Here is an 18,967-nt window from a genome sequence, read left to right as displayed (position 1 = left end):
CCTACGCTGCACCTTTTCTAAGGCCACAATGTCCTTTTTAAGATATGGTGACCAAACCTGCACACAATATTCTAGGTGAGGTCTCACCAAGGAATTGTATAATCTTAGCATTACCTCCCTTGACTTAAACTCCACACACCTGGAGATATACCCCAACATCCTATTGGCCTTTTTTATTGCTTCCCCACACTGGCGAGAATGGGACATGGAAGCATCAACATACACACCAAGGTCTTTCTCATGATCAGCTACCTTTATTTCAGTGACACCCATGAAATACCTGTACTTTATATTTCTGCTCCCTAGATGGAGTACCTTACATTTATCGACGTTAAATTTCATCTGCCAGGTATCGGCCCAGTCACTAATTAAATCAAGATCCCGCTGTAGCTGCTGAGCCACTAATTCAGTATCTGCTACACCACCCACCTTGGTGTCATCTGCAAATTTCACCAGTTTACTGTATATATTGGTATCCATATCATTTATGTAAATTAGGAACAATAGTGGTCCTAAAATCGAACCCTGCGGTACCCCACTATGAACGCAAGCCCACTGTGACATTGTGCCTCTTATAACTACTCGCTGTTTCCTATCTGTTAACCAGTTATCAATCCAGGTCGCTACGGTACCTAAAATACCAGTCGCTTTGAGTTTAAGTAGGAGCCTCTTGTGGGGGACAACATCAAAAGCCTTTTGGAAATCTAAGTAGATGACATCATAGGCCTTCTTATCATCAACTTCCTGAGTAGCTTCCTCAAAAAACTCCAACAGATTTGTTAAACAGGATCTACCTCTTCTAAATCCATGCTGGCTATCCCGCAAAATGTTATTGGAGTCCAGGTAATCTATCATTTTCTCTTTGATTAAAGCCTCCATAACTTTACCAGTTATACAAGTTAGACTGATTGGCCTATAGTTAGACAAATTACTTCTATCCCATTTTTTTAAAATAGGCGTTATAAAGGCGTGCTTCCAATCAGAAGGTACCACACCTTCAGATAAGGTATATATATATATATATATATATATATATACACACACACACACACACACACACACACACACACACACACACACACACACACACACACACACACACACAGTAAATGGGGAATTGGAGCAATTTTTCGGGCCAAAATATTGACACAGCACATAAAAAACAAGGAGAACAGCACTAGTAACCAGACCCTATGTTTCTCTTTTTGGGCGTACAGTACACTGTTAATTCAAGTAATAAAAATGTGACTGAGCACAGTTATTTTGACATACTTTGATTCCAGGATAAATGCAGTATTCCCAAGAAAAATCAATATCGCGATTTATAAACTTCACTCTTCAATAACTCCCTCTTCACATTTGTATTTCCCTGACAGCAGAGATTTATTTCTGTCTTATTTGAGACATAGATGACAAAATGTGTTATAGACAAATTCCAGGCAATTAAATTCAACAGACATAATATTAAATGACTTCTCCGGAGTATGAACGCGGAAGGAGTATCACAGGAATTTATGTGTATTTTATTGCTGCAGAGTGCCCACAGAATAATTCATACTTGGCCGATTCAGAAATACAGAGCAATTTTTGACAGATGGGAGAAGGATGTCGAGCAAACGGCTCCTGTAGTGTTGCTATAAGCATCTGGTTGTAAGAACATGCAAATTAGTCATGTGCATTAACATGAAGTGACCTGTTAGGCCACTCTTTGGCCGGTGAGGGCTTGTCCACAGCCAGTTAAGACTCAGTGGCTGATACATTGCTCAGTTTTCCTGAATGTTCTTCTCTTCACTTAATTGTACAACTATGATGTACTGAGCACTGCCAGATCAGAAATGATGATATTTCTAATGTTGCCTTGCTCTAACATGCTAATTTTAAAAAGTTAATTAAAAAATGCAGATGGTGCTATATGAAAAATAGCAGATGTCGCGCGTAATCGCATGCAGGATGCTACCACAATATGATATAAGCACTATAAATTAATCAGTTTGAGTTTTTACAGGCAGAAAACACTGATCACTAAATAATGTACAAAGCCACTTTTCTATAAATTCTGATTTGTGTTGCACCATCCACTTTGATTAACATTACAGAAAACTCTACATTAGCACATTTGAAATGCTCAATTCAAACTCACACAATGTAAGTGTTCAGAACACCTTTAAGTGGTTAGTATAGGGGAAAACTCAGCAGTCTCTTCTTTAAAACAATAATGAGACTTAACACCTTCATGTCTATTCTTAGAAGACTTTGGGAAAATTTGACTAAGACACTCATAAACATCCCGTTAGAACCCTAAGCATCCAATAATTTCTACAAAGCTTGGTGAAGCCACCCTCTGTTACAATATGTAGAATTAACAAGCACCACATGCTAGAAGAGTTCTGAACAGACTAAAAGGCACAGGACAGAACGGCATGGGGCAACACAACCCAGCTGGTTTCACGTCCTCCAACTTTGCTCTGAAGTTCCCCTTACAGTTTCACATTCAGCTTCAGCATCAGCACCAATGTGCTCTCGGTTCCCCAGCTCTGGGGTCCTCCTTCGTTTTTGCTCTGCGTTCCGTGACCTTACATTCTCCTGGTTTATATTCTGCATCGTGTTTCCCAGCTTTGCATTACCCTGCTTGTACTTTATCTCCTGTATTTTTCTGTCCTGGTCCACATCTCCATAATCTGCATTCCCCTGCTTTAGTTCTACAGCATGTTCCCCAACTTTATGTTTTTCACAGTAATGTGTTACGTTCCACTTACACCCATGTGTGGAACTTTCTCTGTTCCCTGACAGCAGGAGCTGCACTTTGCTCACCTTTCACAGACGCGCACCGTCCAGGCTGCAATAATCCACAAGGAGATGCTGAAGACCAGCAGAACGGTGCCGGGACAGATGGTCATTAGGGTCTTCATCACAAAGCGCGTGTTAAAGTGCACCTAGCAACACAGAGAATGACACCGGTCTTTGCTGAACCTTAGGTATAGCTTAGAACCCTCACATATTGATATTCAACATCATACAGTATAGAACCTTCCCTTCAGTAAATCATACCATCTAGGGACATGCAGCATCATCTCCAGTAGTGGAACGAAAAAGTTTGAAAGCCGTCTAGACCCCCCCGTGGCTGACCTTGTTGAGAGCCCCAATACTGCGAGATGAGGCATCGGTGAAGAGCTTGCTGTGCAGCAGCATGACACGGGCGATGAGGTAGAGCCGCAGGAACATGGGCACCGACAGAACCATGTCCACGTCGGCTTTGGCCAGAGACGGCGTGTACGAGAAGGCCAGTCGCGCCTGCCAGTGGAAGGTGAAGTCACCCGGCACAGGGTGCACCGCCGACACCAGCAGCTCCAGGGCGATCAGCAGCACCCGCTCTGTTGTCATGGCGATCCGCCAGTCGTCCGCTCCGTTGTCAATGAGGAACAGCTGAGGGGGTGAGAGGGTTCAGTGGTGCTACAGGGATGAGGCTCCTCACGGGTCCCATTACCATCGCGGCTGAATGGGTTAAACATACTCATTTATATTTTTAGCTCAACCTTTACCACTGCTCTGAACATTAGTAAATGCCAATTATTTTGAACTGTTGAATAGACAGAATGTGTTCATCACAATCTCTGTCTTATAGTAACTACTGTCTCATTGCTGAACTGTTAGGGTAACAGTTTTTTTCACACTGAATGTGTCTTGGTGGGTGTTTAATATGATTACATATCGTTGCGCCTGCTTGCAGAATCGATTTCCAGAGTTAATATTTGTAGTGGGGGCTTGTGTGTTCGTGACATGAATGCTATGTTGGTACTGTGATGCTAAGCCAGGGAAAGTATTACCTAATACAGTGCCAGTTCGTTTTATCTGCTTAATGTCAAGCAGTGCGTGTACAGTGCATAAACTGCATGTCAACCTGTGAGTCTACTTTTTTTTTTAAGATTCCAGCCTTGTCATGGTGACTGTTGCCAAGGGGACAACATCAAAGACCATTCATGCTTAATTGCAGTCCCCAGCCCAGGAGAGAAGGGAAACGGAAAGAGAAGAAGACCAAGAGACTTGGCTCAGGCACACAAAGAATACCCAAACCATGCAGACAACTTTGTGCATATGTCTCTGATTGCCACATGGTACTTCCTGAACAGTACGTTTGGAGAAGCATATATGTGTGAACCAACACAGACTAATCCATTAAAAGCATAACTAAATGTCCCATCATAAGTAAAATCAATTTCTATAAATTTAAGATTAAAGAAGTATTTAAATATTACTTTACCTGTACATAATTACTGATGGTAGAAATAATACAAGGCGCATTCTCAGTGATGCTGTACAGTATAACCAATTCTGGAAGATGGATGGATGTAACTATAACATGCCGGTGTCATTACTGGCCTTTAATAAAATCACCTTGACCATGCCCAGACTGCTGGCTTTAATGTGCAGCTCTCCCTTCGTATTAGTGCGTCATATGAAAATTTTTTTTTTGCTTTGGTGCCTCAGACTGTCTCAGATGCTGCCAGTGATAAACACTGTAGCTCCTGTCGGGTCAGACAGTCAGGCATTGAACCTCACAGCACTTATCTCGCAATGACTGAGAAAATCCAAGCAAGACCAAGCCCAATTTACAGGGCTGTCAGGAAATGTAATTTCACTTCACACCATTTCTCTCCTTGCCCCCGTCTCACTCCTTCCTGGGCTCTGCTCCTCTCCCTCCTCCCCCTCTCCCTCGACACTCCCTCTCATTTCCTCGTTAGCGCCGCTAGTGCCTCATACATAATTAAACTCCTTGTGGAGAGGTGATCCGTCAGATGAGGAGGTGTGCAAGCCTACCGGACACTCTGTTCTGCATGCGAGTAGCCATCGGCTCGCCGCCCCCATCTGGTGAGAAAGGGGCTGGCAGGGGGCAGGTTACCACATACATGGGAGCAGGGGCTGCAACACATGTAGGTGCCAGCTCTGACATGGGGGGGATGTGACCATCTCAGGAAGGGTATCCTGCTCACCAGGGTCTTCGTGCCCATCCAGCCTGTCCCTCGCTCAGCAAGCACATTAATCAATTGCAATTTTACATACTGAAACCCAATAACCTCGACCAGCCCTGTAGCGGCTGTCCTGAATTAAGTCATGTTGCCATACCAGAGCTTATTTTTTCTCATGAACAAACTCCCCTTTCCTGGCTTTTCCATCATGCGCTCATTCCATTCTTGCCCGCTTCCTGTAAACTCAGGAAAGAGATTTCCTAATCCCCCCTGCAGTGGTGATTCCTTGGGAAGTTCCCTGACATTGTGCCTGTCCTCTTCATCCCCAGCAACTCTCACAGAAGCAGAAAAACAAGCCACCCCACTTTAATTATGTAAAAATCCAGCTCCCAACATGTGATTATGGACTGGGTTTGCAGGAAGAAGGTTGCTGGTTCAAATCCCAAAAGGGGCTGTTCTGCCCATGAGCAAAATGCTTAACCTGAATTTCTACAGTAGAAGATACATTTGTGAGGAATTAGAGCTGGCTAAGCAATTAAATAATAATAAACGACCTTCCCAATTTAAAGACATGAAAAAAAATGAAACAGCAGCACTCAGCATACCATAAAATGGCTTCACTTGCCAGGCTCAGCAATAAGCTGTTCTCTAACGGGGAAGGCAGCTCAGCACTAGCAGACTATGTTGCTATGGGTGCAGGCAACAGCCTGTCTAAAAATAACAAGGTTTGTGTTTTGAGATAATAGAGGCAAGTAAGTTCTACACGAAGACAGGATTTGACGACTGACATTTTCTGTCCAGTTAAAAAAATCCTGTCTGACACAAATACAGCAGGTAAAAATAAAGATACTATGAAAGCAAAGCTAATTTTTACCATTTTCATTCTCTCTGCACTGAATGACTCCAAAAGATTTCTCCAGAAATCTCGGTGTGCAGGGATTAGATGGCTAGTTGAGTGATTAGGACCCTTAGTATGTCTCACTTAATCCAGATATATTATGCAATTTTGGCACGCTGTCCATGAATATACTATATACAATCATAACCTTGATGTCCGGCATAATAAGAAGGGTGTTACTGCGGTAAAGCGGAGCTCACAGCAGAAGCAGACTGGGCCCCTCAGCCAGAGACAGTGAGAGAAGCATCTGTGGCTACCGTATGACTGAAGAGCTGACTTTTTGCTTTAGAAATTGAGCTACATCAAAGACTGTCTCAGCAAACATCTGTACATCCCGGAGGGTCCTCTTTTAAGTGCTGTACTGTTTAGAGCCGTGAATTTGCAACTCAAAAGTTGCTGGTTCACATCCAAGGAGGGGCCCTTCTTTAGCACGAAGGAACATAACAGTAGTTCAACTACACTGCCCTTCTCCTTAAAATAGTTAAAAATTGCAGTTTAGCGTCATCTAAGCAACTAAAAAAATATGAAAAAACAGATTCGGGAATGAAATGGCAAAGTGTCACAGCAGAAAGACTTTGACAGGAACATCAGCAGATGGTGTAGGTCTGTTTGCCTACAATCAGAGCCCTGAAGCCACACATGGTGACAGTTGCTCTGAAATACTTTGTTTGATCTTTGCTTTGGGTGGCACAATCTTATCTTCAGGGGAACTAAGATGGAGGAGGGAGTCTTGTTAAAAAAAAAAAATATATATATATATATATATATATATATATATATAACTTTTTCAAGGATGTCACAGCAATGTATTAATCAAAAGTCATCACAGTAAGATAAAAAGCTGGAGGAAAGCGAGTCAGAGCAAAGAGAAGCTCACAGGGCTGGCAAGGAGGATAAGATGGAGACTGACACTAGAGCGGTTCCTCACTCACAGGAGCAGGGTGGTAAGGAAGCAGTGCTGTCTGGTCACCGCTCCACAGCACCCTGATTTTCCACGAGAGTAGCTTCACAGCTCTGGATATTTCTCTCCCTGCGCGCACAGCATCCGGGAGGGTGATGTAAGCAGGTGGTCTGAGCAGCTCAGCATCACGTCTAACTCAGCCAGTGATGCAAACCTCCCAAACGGTTTCCCACCATATAAAATGAAATGCACCCAATTCTAAACATACATTCTTACTGTTGCAACAGCAATTAAGGTTTAAGTCTTAAGTTTCAATGGCATTTATCTAATCTTAGAAATGAACCTTTTTACTCAGAATACATTCTGTCATCACTTTTTATTAGTTAAGAAACAGAAACTTTCTGGCTTCAAAAGGTAGTAGATATCATTTATGTTAAAGAAGCCTTTGAGTACTTTTTAATACTTTTTCTGACACTTGAGGGGATACAAATAATGTAGTTGTACACTCTTACTTAACGAATTAATTAACCAGAAACTAAGAGTTGTATACTGATCCAATGTTTGTTCGTCGTTATTCGGTCACAATGGTTTATGCATTTCATGCAATTAATATATTTGCTCATGATTTGTACTTGAGTAGTAACTGAGTTACTAAGTTACTTGTCCCCCCTCAAGTAAAGTGTAACCAGAAAATCACTGACAGATTAACCCACGGCTAAAGTTGTCTGTTAGGCTGTTATTTAGCATCGCTAGTGCTATGCGCGCTAATGAGTAATAAACAAATGACAGCATCTTTGTGATCCAACATGAAGTGACTGAGACCCACATGGAGCTACAGCATTTCCTGACAGATTAGTCATGTTTATTTATGAAATTTCCCCTGATGCTAAATCCTGTTTTTTTCCCCTCTGAGTTCTTCCAATAGCTGAGCTCTTTTAAAATCTGTTTACATGAGTTGTCCAAATAGTTATACAGTATATAAAGATAGCCAATCCTATGTCCTGCACCCCCACTTGCCCTGCCCACCTCATTGACCTGCTTTTTTTTTTTATAAAAATACAGATTAAATTGTCATCATTTAGATTAGTCAGGCAGTCTAATCTGAATGATGGTTCACGCGATACACAGCATTTTCAGAATAAAAGAGGATGCATGGTAGATGGAGGTGGGAGGCAAACACAGCAGGTATATGGGGTGAGGGGCTTAACACAGGGGGCAGACAGTGAAGTGAGATTAGCAAAAGAAGAAAACGACAGAAAGAGAAGGAACTATTTAATTTCCGCTTGGATTCATTTCTGGGTGTGTGATAATCTTGAAATCAATATCTTCATTTACTGATGTTCCTAATTTCTTGAGGCACCAAGTATGGCCAATTGGGAGGTGCCTTATTGCTGCATACTAATGAGGACATAAACACAGGGTTTGATAAGGACCTGTAGCTAAGCTCCGTGCTGCACATTATTATCAACAGAGCTTGTCAGCAAATCCTCTCCAAAATTCATTTAATCATAAAAACAGTAACATCTGACAGATTATCCCCCCCCCCCCCGTCTCTCTCTCTCTCTCTCTCGCTTTCTCTCTCTCTCTCCAGTATGACTGTCTGGCTGAAAAGAAGCGCGTGGGCCAGTCACAGCTGGAATCCATTCAGGCTGAGAGTGTCAATTGATGGATTGATGGATGTGCATGTTCTGTCTCACGGTGACCATGCAGACCATCTCAGAACAGTGTGGTGTGTCTCTGTCAAACACCAGGCTGTGAGCACGGAACTCGTGATTAGCTGGGTTCCGTGCATAATGTGGCGCAGCAGGTTAAGCCACTGTACCTGTGATCAGAAAGTTGTTCCTTTGAGGTCTGGCCTCAGCAGAACAGTCACATGTCTGTGGGTCCTTGAGCAAGGCCCCCCAAAGGGGCGCTGCGCGCTGGCTGACCCTGCATTGTGACCCCCAAGCCTCCTCTCACTTGTCTGTATGTCTCAGGAAGAGCAAGATAGGTTATGCATAAAAGAGAATTTCCTTACTGATACTAATCACTGTTCTATTATATTTTTTGCATCCTTCCCTATCCTACTCCATTTATTTGTGCAAATGTCTCAGCTGACTGGCGTAAGTCAATAACTATAACAACAGCCCCACCATGCAAAAGAATGGAGTCTGACTTGAATAGCGTGTCTTTATACTGTAGGCTATATTCATACCTCTAGCTGCCTAGCAGATACTTGGGAAACATAGTAAGCGCTGCAGGTAGGTTCCACATATCTGGGTAATTATGTGTGTCTTATTACTCAGCTGCCAGGCTCCTCATGTAGCACCAAGCTGTGAACAATTGATATCTGCTCCTCCAGCTCACACCTCCCATTCCCATTAAGAATGAGACCATGTTGTGCAGGAGAGCTGAGCGCAGGCTGGAGGGTGACATCACCCTTCCACCTGGCAACCAGCAACTTGCGGCCCCCTGACTGATCAAGGAAGAAGAAAATGAGCGAGCTGCAGAGGTGCCCTTGCCAATTAATCCCTCCATTTCAGACTCCCTAGGTTACATATGACATTCATTCATTCATTTATTAACCTTTGTTTTACCAGCTGAAGCATTAAGAAAAATTCCTTATTTATGACAAGCAGATGGATTTGCTTTCTGAAGCGACAGAGGCTCAGTGCCTTGCTATGATAATGATAGCATCCCACCCCCCCTCCACCACCACGGCCACTGTGCTACTCAAAGTGATTTTAGCTAAAGTCCAATACCCTCTCCCCTGTATAATAGCATGATAATTATGGGTGATATTGAAACTCAAATGCAGCTCATACACATTTACGGTTCTGAAACTTAGTCTCTATAGAGTGTATGGACATGACGTCACAGCAGGCAGAAGTCACTTCAGCTACAGCCACTGAGGGGCAAAAAGACTGAGTGGCAGCAATAGCGTTCACCCTGAATGGGGCGAAAACACATCTAAAATGGGAACGAGCTGTTGTATGGTTGATTTAACAAATTTATTGAACAGGAAGTCACTGCTATTTTTTACAGACTGCTGAAAACTAAATAAAAGCAAATGGATCACTGCAATCCGCAGAAACAACTGGAACCCGAAACGTGGATTTGCAGCTGTCATTTTGCGTCAGTTATGTGGGATTTTTTTGTAAAATCATACCTTCAGTTATATACTGTATTGAACACTCATCAATAAAGTATTTAGCATCATTCATGTACTCTGTACATCATTCATGTAGCTGTAAAGTTTTTGCCAGCATTTGTTAAAGTACATCCATGATGATGAGGCTTCTGGTCTACAACAAAGTAAGGGGGGGTGGCTAGATAGTGTGAGATAGCCAAGAAAAATCCAGGTTTCCTTATACGGAGATACTCCACAAAGCAAGTCTAAGTTAGCCAGATATCTTTAAAAGTTTCTACAAAATACGTTGTCAGGAAACCCAATTGCAGGTCACATATTAATGTCCATGGTCCATTGGTTCTTTGGGAAGTTGTATGGATCCCTGTCAAGTTCTGCTTTAGTCTGAGGGGGAGTGTGCCGGCGGGAACAATGACGTCAGGAGAGTCTCTATGATACATCAGTGTGGATGTATAAGCGCAAGTATCCCTGACATCCAAAGGGATACAGACATGTACAGCTAACTGTGTTAGTGGAGTATTTCAGTACCTTCCCAGCTGGAGCTGCAGCCCTCATGCTTGTGACTTTAAACACCATGCAGTCACTGCCCTTCTACAAAAGACGGAGAGCGAACCCAGGACCCCCGAGCATCCAGTGAGCCACAGAAATGCATACATCACTCCATGCCAGTGACAATCTGTGGTAAACCCCAGCAGCCTGAAAAGCGGCATGCTCGGCGCTGTGCACAGTTACCTGCACTTCGCGGGCATGGTAGGCGATGATGAGTCCCAGTAAGACCACTGTAGACAAGCTGATAAGACACTTCAGGGCCAGGGAGAACATGGAACTCTGTAGAGGAGCAAGCACAGAAGTTGAAGTACTCCCCCCCAACTGATGTTAAAGTAACTCACACACACATTAAAGTACCAATTACACATACACAAATGTTAAAGTACCCCCCTACACACACACAAATGTTAAAGTACCCCCCTACACACACACAAACGTTAAAGTACCCCATACACATGCACAAATGTTAAAGTACCCCTGTATACACACACAAATGTTAAAGTACCCCCCTACACATACACAAATGTTAAAGTACCTCCTACACATACACAAATGTTAAAGTACCTCCTACACACACAAATGTTAAAGTACCCCCCTACACACATTAAGGTACCCCACAATACCCACGCATGTTACCATCACAGGTCACAGGAAACCACATTAACACCATAACAAAGTTGCTGCCACTCGGAGGCACCTTAAACTTCTCCTCTCTGTTACACCCCGTTCTGCATCAGCACTTTCACACCTGTCGCATTATTCATACATGGACATGCATCATTACCCCTGAAACTGCTATCATACACATTCCCCACAGTCCTTAATTCCTGTGACCTTTAACTTACAAATCGTTCGGCACGCGTCTCGTATCACCCTGGCACTGTGTGCGATCCGAGGTGCGTCCCTCGCTCGTTGAGTCGTGCGCAATCAAGCAAGGAAGAAATATGGTGACTGGGAGAGGGCGCAGAACGAAAGGAGGTCAGCAGCCTCCCAGCCCTCACGGGGGAGGAGGCTGTGTCCTTAGCACAGGACATTGTGGCGTTCTGCTAGAGGCAGTGAGACCATTGCACAGGTGTGTCCTCTATTGCTTTGTTCATACTATTAACGTCGCAGCAGAAGCCTAGAGTGCCTCCCAGGACCTTCTGCTTGGTCATTAAATCTGTCATGCATCCCTAGTTACCCCCAGTCAGTGCTAGACTGCGGTGACCCGGGCAAAATGACACCCGCATCCATGTTTAACTTTGAGCCTAAACTTCACATAGTGTTCTTTTCCACAGATAAACACACATCCTGTTCAGGGCTTTCGGCGTCACGATGCTGCGTTCCAGTTTATTATTAGTTATTTTAGGGAAAAAAATTCAAATCGAAATCCCCAAAATAAATCAACAAACACTGACTTGTTCCTGTAGTTTCATGAAAATCACCATAGCTTTTCACATATTGAATTTAATTAATAACTTAATTATAGATAATAACTTTAGCGTAACGCATCATCTGCTGCCAGCTTATGTCCTACAGTAAATGACAGTGTAAAATTCCAAAGGCATTAAAGGTCCCGATAGTGCTGTGCCTCTCCTGGGGTTCAGCCTCAGCCATCAGCGGCTTTTTTCGGGTTATGGGTGTCACCACAGCAGATACACACAAACACACACAACACCATCCCTGCTGCTGCCAGCATTCTGAGCACAGCATGGTGGGTCAGTGCAGAGTGTTTCACAACATATGCTGTCCTGGTTTACAGTGATCTAAGGTCTCTAATTATGATTGTTGCGGTTGCACCATCTTTTCATTAAATTTAATGTATTTTAATAGCCCTTTTTTTCAAAATGCAAGCACATTGTAATAAAATGCTTTTACTCTGCAGAGCGACTGGCCCCCTCCTGGACCATTAGCATCTAATGGATAAAGCCCAAGACAGTGAATTAATCTTCAGCCAATTATCAGGTGTCTGAGAAAACGTTGCTTTAGAAGGTCCTGTGCCAGTGTAAGTATCCAGGACACATTGTGTTCTTGGTTAAATCAGAACTTCGTAACAACCTGACGGAAGAGCCGGCAGTGCTAGCAGAACTTTGAACACAGCGATTACTTCATCACAAGTGTTGCTCTGAGCCTGCCATACTTGTGGGGCCATCCCTCACTCTCTGCGCAGATCTCAGCGAGACCCTGCACAGACTCACTCACAGCCACAGGCTCAATTACACACTGCCACGAGCCATTACGTTCTGATGTGTTTTGATGTTTGATGGGGGGGACACAAACAAGCACACAGGATTAGTCACATGTAAAGGTGAAGGTGCAATCACACAGGTTCACCTCCATATTTATCCATCCATCCATTTTCCAAACCGCTTATCCTACTGGGCCGCGGGGGGTCCGGAGCCTATCCTGGAAGCAATGGGCACGAGGCAGGGAACAACCCAGGATGGGGGGCCAGCGCATCGCAGGGCACACTCACACACCATTCACTCACACATGCACACCTATGGGCAATTTAGCAACTCCAATTAGCCGCAGCATGTTTTTGGACAGTGGGGGGAAACCGGAGTACCCGGAGGAAACCCCACGACAACATGGGGAGAACATGCAAACTCCACACACATGTGACCCAGGCGGAGACTCGAACCCGGGTCCCAGAGGTGTGAGGCAACAGTGCTAACCACTGCACCACCATGCCGCCCCCATCCATATTTAAAAAAATACAAATTGAAAAATAGGCAATGGGGGCACCTGAACCATAGACTCCCAAGTAAAGTGTGCATGTGAGAGCTGTGGGCTGTATTTGTTCCACTACAAAAGTGTGTGGTTATAATAACAGGACACTGCACCAAGAAATTGAGTTCAGGTTACGCAGACAGCTGCCTGTTCCTTCAGTAAAATGCACACACGCTGGTAGACACTCGGCACACACACGGATGCGTATCAGACATGCAAACACCCACAGCAGCAAAACCATTAATCAAGATGTGTCAGAGATTAACCGTTAAACCTTAGGCTCATTTGCATAAAAAACAATAAATGCTATATCACTATAAAAAAAGTCATATTACTCAGCCAGTACTGAGGAATCACAGATCATATACTAACGTAGCTCTCAAAATTAGCAGCAATTTTGGGGATTTCTTTATTTTACTCTTAGGTTGTAATACAAAATAACTTAAAATCACCCCACTTCTATTCAGCAAACATACCAATTGATCTTCTGCATAGTTCTTTTCACTTTTTCCTTTTCTGACAGCCTGACTGTGTGTGTTAGAGACAAAAAGGTAAATGATTACAACGGTGTGAATGCAGTAATGAACACGGTGACCTGACAGACGCACACTGACAATGAGAGGAGCAGACTGGCCACACACCCATAACTCTCCGGTGCCTCTGTTCAGTGTGCAAACCCCTTTGTATCTACAAATACTTAAGAATCAAATGTCCCCCACACTTTCCCACCAAAGGAAATCTTATTTCTCCAAAGTCATCAGATTGTCATTCTTTACCTCCCTCAAACATGCCCTCAGTGCTTTGCCCACAGCATGGTTCTCATAACAGAAAGAGCTAAATCCAGTATGGACCTTTCAGATAAGGTCATATTTTTTAACACACAAATATTTCATGTTGTGCACAGTCTGCGAACTCCTAGAACCTCTACAGTCAACAAGTCTGTGGACAACGCTCTTAACATGAGTCTCCACTTTATTTACCAACATTTGGACTCTTTCTTTACACAATAAAGCCAGAGCCGTTAGAAAACAATCTAACCTCACTAAATCTGCTGCTCTCCATCTGCCTCTGGGTCACTGACTTCTTGAACAGTTGGTAGCAGTATATGTGACTGGGTGGTCACATGACCAACCCCCGATTATATGTGCTGGAACTCCACAGGGCTGTGTTCTGTCTCCCAAATTTTTATGCTCTATACCAGTGACTACATTTCTAAGCCATCAGTGAAACTCATTAACTTTGCCGACGATGCCATACTGACTCGCCAAATTTATGACAAGACTTTCTCTAATCGGGAAGTGAGGCACCTGTTAAACTAAACCAACCCGGTCCCCAAGACCCAAAAAATACAAGAGATGATCATCGACCCCAGGGATCATCGACCTCACTGGACATTAATGGCTGTATTTTTGCTCGGTCATTCAGGTACTGGGCACTTTCTGATCCATGGATCTGAATTGGAAGGTCAGCAGCATTTCCACTGTCATGAGAGCCCCGCAGCGGCTCCCTCCCGTATGGTAGCTAAGAAGTTCAAGCTTCTTACATGGGTAACTCTGGTGTAGGTCAACACTGCCGTCATTCAGTCCATCCTAACCTCATCCACCCTCATCAATGAAAAGGAGAAAGAGGAAAGTGTATGAAAGGGGGAAAGAGGAAAGCGTATGAAAGGGGGAAAGAGGAAAGTGTATGAAAGGGGGAAAGAGGAAAGTATATAAAAGGGGGAAAGAGGAAAGTATATAAAAGGGGGAAGCATAGGAAAGAGGGGAAGAGGAAAGCGTATGAGAGGGGGAAAGAGGAAAGCGTGTGAAAGGGGGAAAGAGGAAAGCGTGTGAAAGGGGGAAAGAGGAAAGCGTATGAAAGGGGGAAGCATAGGAAAGAGGGAAAGAGGGAAGCATATGAAAGAGGGAAAGAGGAAAGCGTATGAAAGGGGGAAAGGGGAAAGCGTGTGAAAGGGGGAAAGAGGAAAGCGTGTGAAAGGGGGAAAGAGGAAAGCGTGTGAAAGGGGGAAAGAGGAAAGCGTGTGAAAGGGGGAAAGAGGAAAGCATATGAAAGGGGGAAAGAGGAAAGCATATGAAAGGGGGAAAGAGGAAAGCATATGAAAGGGGGAAAGAGGAAAGCGTATGAAAGGGGGAAAGAGGAAAGCGTATGAAAGGGGGAAAGAGGAAAGCGTGTGAAAGGGGGAAAGAGGAAAGCATATGAAAGGGGGAAAGAGGAAAGCATATGAAAGGGGGAAGCATAGGAAAGAGGGAAAGAGGGAAGCGTATGAAAGGGGGAAAGAGGAAAGCGTGTGAAAGGGGGAAAGAGGAAAGCATATGAAAGGGGGAAAGAGGAAAGCATATGAAAGGGGGAAGCATATGAAAGAGGGAAAGAGGAAAGCATAGGAAAGAGGAAAGCGTATGAAAGGGGGAAAGAGTATAAAAGGGGGAAAGAGGAAAGCATAGGAAAGAGGGAAAGTGGAAAGCGTATTAAAGGGGGGGAAGGGGAAAGTGTATTAAAGGAGGAAAGGTGAGAGCTAATGAAAGGGGGAAAGAATATTGTTAGACCAGCAGAAAAGATCTTGGGCTGCAGTCTTACACCTATACAGGACTTGTGAGTGGGACTATAATCAGTCGGGCTCATCAGCAACCCCTCTCATCCTGGTCATCACCTTTTCCGTACGGTCCAAGTGGAAAGTGCTTTCAAACAAAGAAAAAAAACAGAACTACTGGACAGTAAAACTATTTCCACCCAAAAGCTGTAGTACGCATCAACTGGTGATCTCCTCAACCTACATCATAATTGCACATTTAAAACACGTTTATCATACATGAAGTTTAGATAAGTTTAAAACTGGTAGCCCTTCGTATGGCTCAGTACCCGTGAAGTAATTCTCAGTTTCAGAAAGGTTGGTGAACCCTGCTCGAGATTTACATTCTGTTCTTCTGTATGTATATGTATAACTTTCTACTTATATACATATGTAGAATGTATATTGTTGGACAGTTGTTCTATGTAGAACTTGTATTTATTTAACCCCTGATTCTGATTCAGAACTGGCATGATATAACCCATCATTTGAATCAGGAAACCTGTTTCTGGGCATTTATGGGTTATCAAAGTCCCTGTCAGCTTCCCACCTTCGATTCGCTCACCTTGCTGTAGACTCCCCATGAAAGCTCCGTCTCGATGACCATGACCACGATGCCAAACATCCCAAAGATAAGTGCATAGTCACTGAGACGCTTCCTCTTCTCAAACAGCGCCCTCCGGTGGCCCAACTTGTACCCTATGTTCTGGTGCTTTCTTTTTTGTACCTTGCGGGCACTACTGCTGCGTTTACTTCCCCCACCCCCCACGCTGCTACCCTGACTGGCCACACCACCTGTGCTCCTGAGTGCCCCCTGGCTGTGAGACAAAGTGTGGTTGGAGGCAATGGTACAGTGAGATGAGTCCAATTTAGAGGAGATGACAATCTCTGGGGGGTTGTGCTGCTGGCTCTGTGATTGGAGCACAGTTCCCCGGTCCCGTGTGGCCACGCCTCCCTCTCTGGCCTCTACTCCGCCCTCAGACTCAATGAGATTCCTGCGGGAGGCACTGAGTCGGCTCAAGGGCTTCATCACACCCCCACTGTACTTGCAGGAGCTCATGGCGATCTCAGTGAAGGGGTTGCTGTCCCGCCGATGCACCAGGGGGCTGGCCTGTCGGTGTCGTGAACCCCGGTCACGCTCGCGCTCGGAGCAGGGGGAGTGTGGGGAGGGGAGGAGCCCCCCCGGTGTAGGCAGACCCTCACCCAGGCTGGGCTGGCTGCCCACTGGTGAACTGGAGGGACACAGAGCATTGGGGAGTGGGAGAGGCAGGGAGAGCGGCCCAGGGCTGGTCAGGACGGGGGTCCCGTTGAGCCTCTCCGCGCTGGCACTGCCCAGGCATTTGGAAGGGTGGGCCCCTGGGCGGCTGTCTGCAGTGGGCAGTGCCACATTTGGGGGGCCCGGGGGATGCAGCCCCTCTTCCTCACAGCTACCTCCCAGAAGAGCCATGGTGAGAGCGGGCGGAGGCTCCATTGCGAGGCGGCAGGCTCCAGCTCGTCGTGTTGGGGCGAGATAAGAGAAAGTCGGGTGACGTCCAGATGGACAGAAGAGATAGAAGGGAGCACAGCTGGACAAAAAGCAACACCGGCTGGACAAGGCAGCTGCAGCGTGAGGCAGAGACAGCTGCGTGGCGGTCAGCCCCTGAGGAGGTGAAAAGATTGGGCACTAAGTTCATGTTTATCATTCTCTATACTTAATGCAAGCACCACCCCCAACCGCCAGTTTCACAGAAATAATAGTTTTAAATGTTATTTCTTGTTATAGTCCAATATTTTACCTAACCTCCTGAACATGGTAAATGTTACGTTAGACCCTAGAAATTAAACAGCTTCCATTAATTAGTATTAGATATCTTCCAATAAGTTTAGTACATTTACTGTTGCCCCTAAAATAAAATTTACGTTTATACACACAACCACAACCACACACACAAATATATGTATATATACACATACACCAATGTTCTTTGTTACGTTTCCTTTCCGTCGTCCATTTTCATTTCACAAACACACAAATTTTTCCCTCTCTCTCTCCATTTCTCAGATCTTCCTTCTTTATTGTCAATCTCTTACCTCTTCGCTCTGTTTCAATGTCTCTCAATTCCAGCTCAGCTGTTGATTCAAACGTTGGGAAAAAATATTCGTCCACACTTTTCCTTTTCATTTTGCCATTCCATCGTTCTTCCTGAGATGATCAGTACACTGTCAATGTTTGCGAAACAAATTAGCATTATAAACGATCGTTCGTCTTATATTTCTTAAATGTATTGCTTTTCGATTTCTGCATCGTACATACTTATTACATTACTAGTATAATACGTATAACAACATGCAGCGGCACAGACAACATACGAGATGCTCTAAGCTGTGCCTACTGTTAATTATTATTTTTACAGTTATTACTTCTACTTTATCGTTTTAATTACATTAGATCAAGATTTCAGTATTGTTCTTTATGCATTATTAAAAGTACATGACGATTGTCGGTTAGCGTCCGTTATATATGAAAATAGAAAAATCTGTATTTTATAGTATAAATATAAATGTATGAAATATCTCCCAATGGTCGCAAGTCAGCCGCTGTTATCTAACTGAGGCTCTGTACCAGTTTTCCTCTCTCAACTTAAGGCTCTCCGTCAAACGCCGTCGCCCTGCCCACTCCCGTCCGCCATTGGCTAAACGAGGCAGCGCAAATATTTTTGCTTTGACTTTTAACTTATCTACTGCATTTACCTCCCTTGCCTGTATTTTCGTCAAAAAAACACAGATATCAATTACTGAAATGACATCAGTGGTATCGTTTTCCTGTTGTATTGTGAACATGTTTAATGAACAGTATCATTTTGATAGCACAAACTATTTACATTAAATAATTAATTGTTTTAACTACGTGATTTGATTTTTGCGTTAAAGACTGATGGAAGAGATAATGGATACATAGAGAGAAAAGCTGAATAGTATTATTAGGAAAAAATGAATAAACCAATAATAAAATACATAAACAGAATTCTATTACTGTATATGGTACAGCAGGGTAGGCAGAAGCCATTCACAGATAATAATGAAGAACAATGGTAGTGTAATGGTTTAGAGCATGACCTGGCCAGCCATCATCTATAAGGGGTCTTGGCACTTGGTTCACTCCAGTTGAAATGGATAAAGTATTTAAGGTTCTTTGGAAAAAGAGCAGCCGTTGAATGTAATAAAAGGATATTTCAATGCAATTTGTGTTGGTTAGTGCAGCTCTGACAAA

The 18,967-nt window shown here is 43.9% G+C and overlaps 1 protein-coding gene across 8 annotated transcripts in view; it reads right to left on the bottom strand.

The window, feature by feature from the left end:
• Window positions 1-18,369, bottom strand: part of LOC125718945 (small conductance calcium-activated potassium channel protein 3-like) — a 37,001-nt gene extending 18,632 nt beyond the window's left edge. For 4 of the 8 annotated variants that reach the window (XR_007384985.1, XR_007384986.1, XM_048993276.1 and 1 more), the window contains exons 1-5: window positions 17,788-18,309; window positions 16,283-17,356; window positions 10,623-10,718; window positions 3,127-3,423; window positions 2,812-2,933 (exon numbers count right to left, since the gene is read on the bottom strand). Coding sequence is in view for 6 of the 8 variants with exons in the window: in XM_048993276.1 (XP_048849233.1) it covers window positions 2,812-2,933; window positions 3,127-3,423; window positions 10,623-10,718; window positions 16,283-17,188 (1,421 nt within the window). In the remaining 2 variants the exon portion in view is untranslated. The other 4 variants (XM_048993275.1, XM_048993274.1, XM_048993279.1 and 1 more) reach the window with 4 other exon arrangements.
• Between the last annotated feature and the right edge of the window lie 598 nt (window positions 18,370-18,967).

The sequence above is a fragment of the Brienomyrus brachyistius genome, chromosome 23 (genome assembly GCF_023856365.1).
Source record: "Brienomyrus brachyistius isolate T26 chromosome 23, BBRACH_0.4, whole genome shotgun sequence".
In the NCBI taxonomy this organism is placed as follows: domain Eukaryota; kingdom Metazoa; phylum Chordata; class Actinopteri; order Osteoglossiformes; family Mormyridae; genus Brienomyrus; species Brienomyrus brachyistius.
Note: the sequence above shows the minus strand (reverse complement) of the source record. Positions and strands in the feature narration are given on the sequence as shown.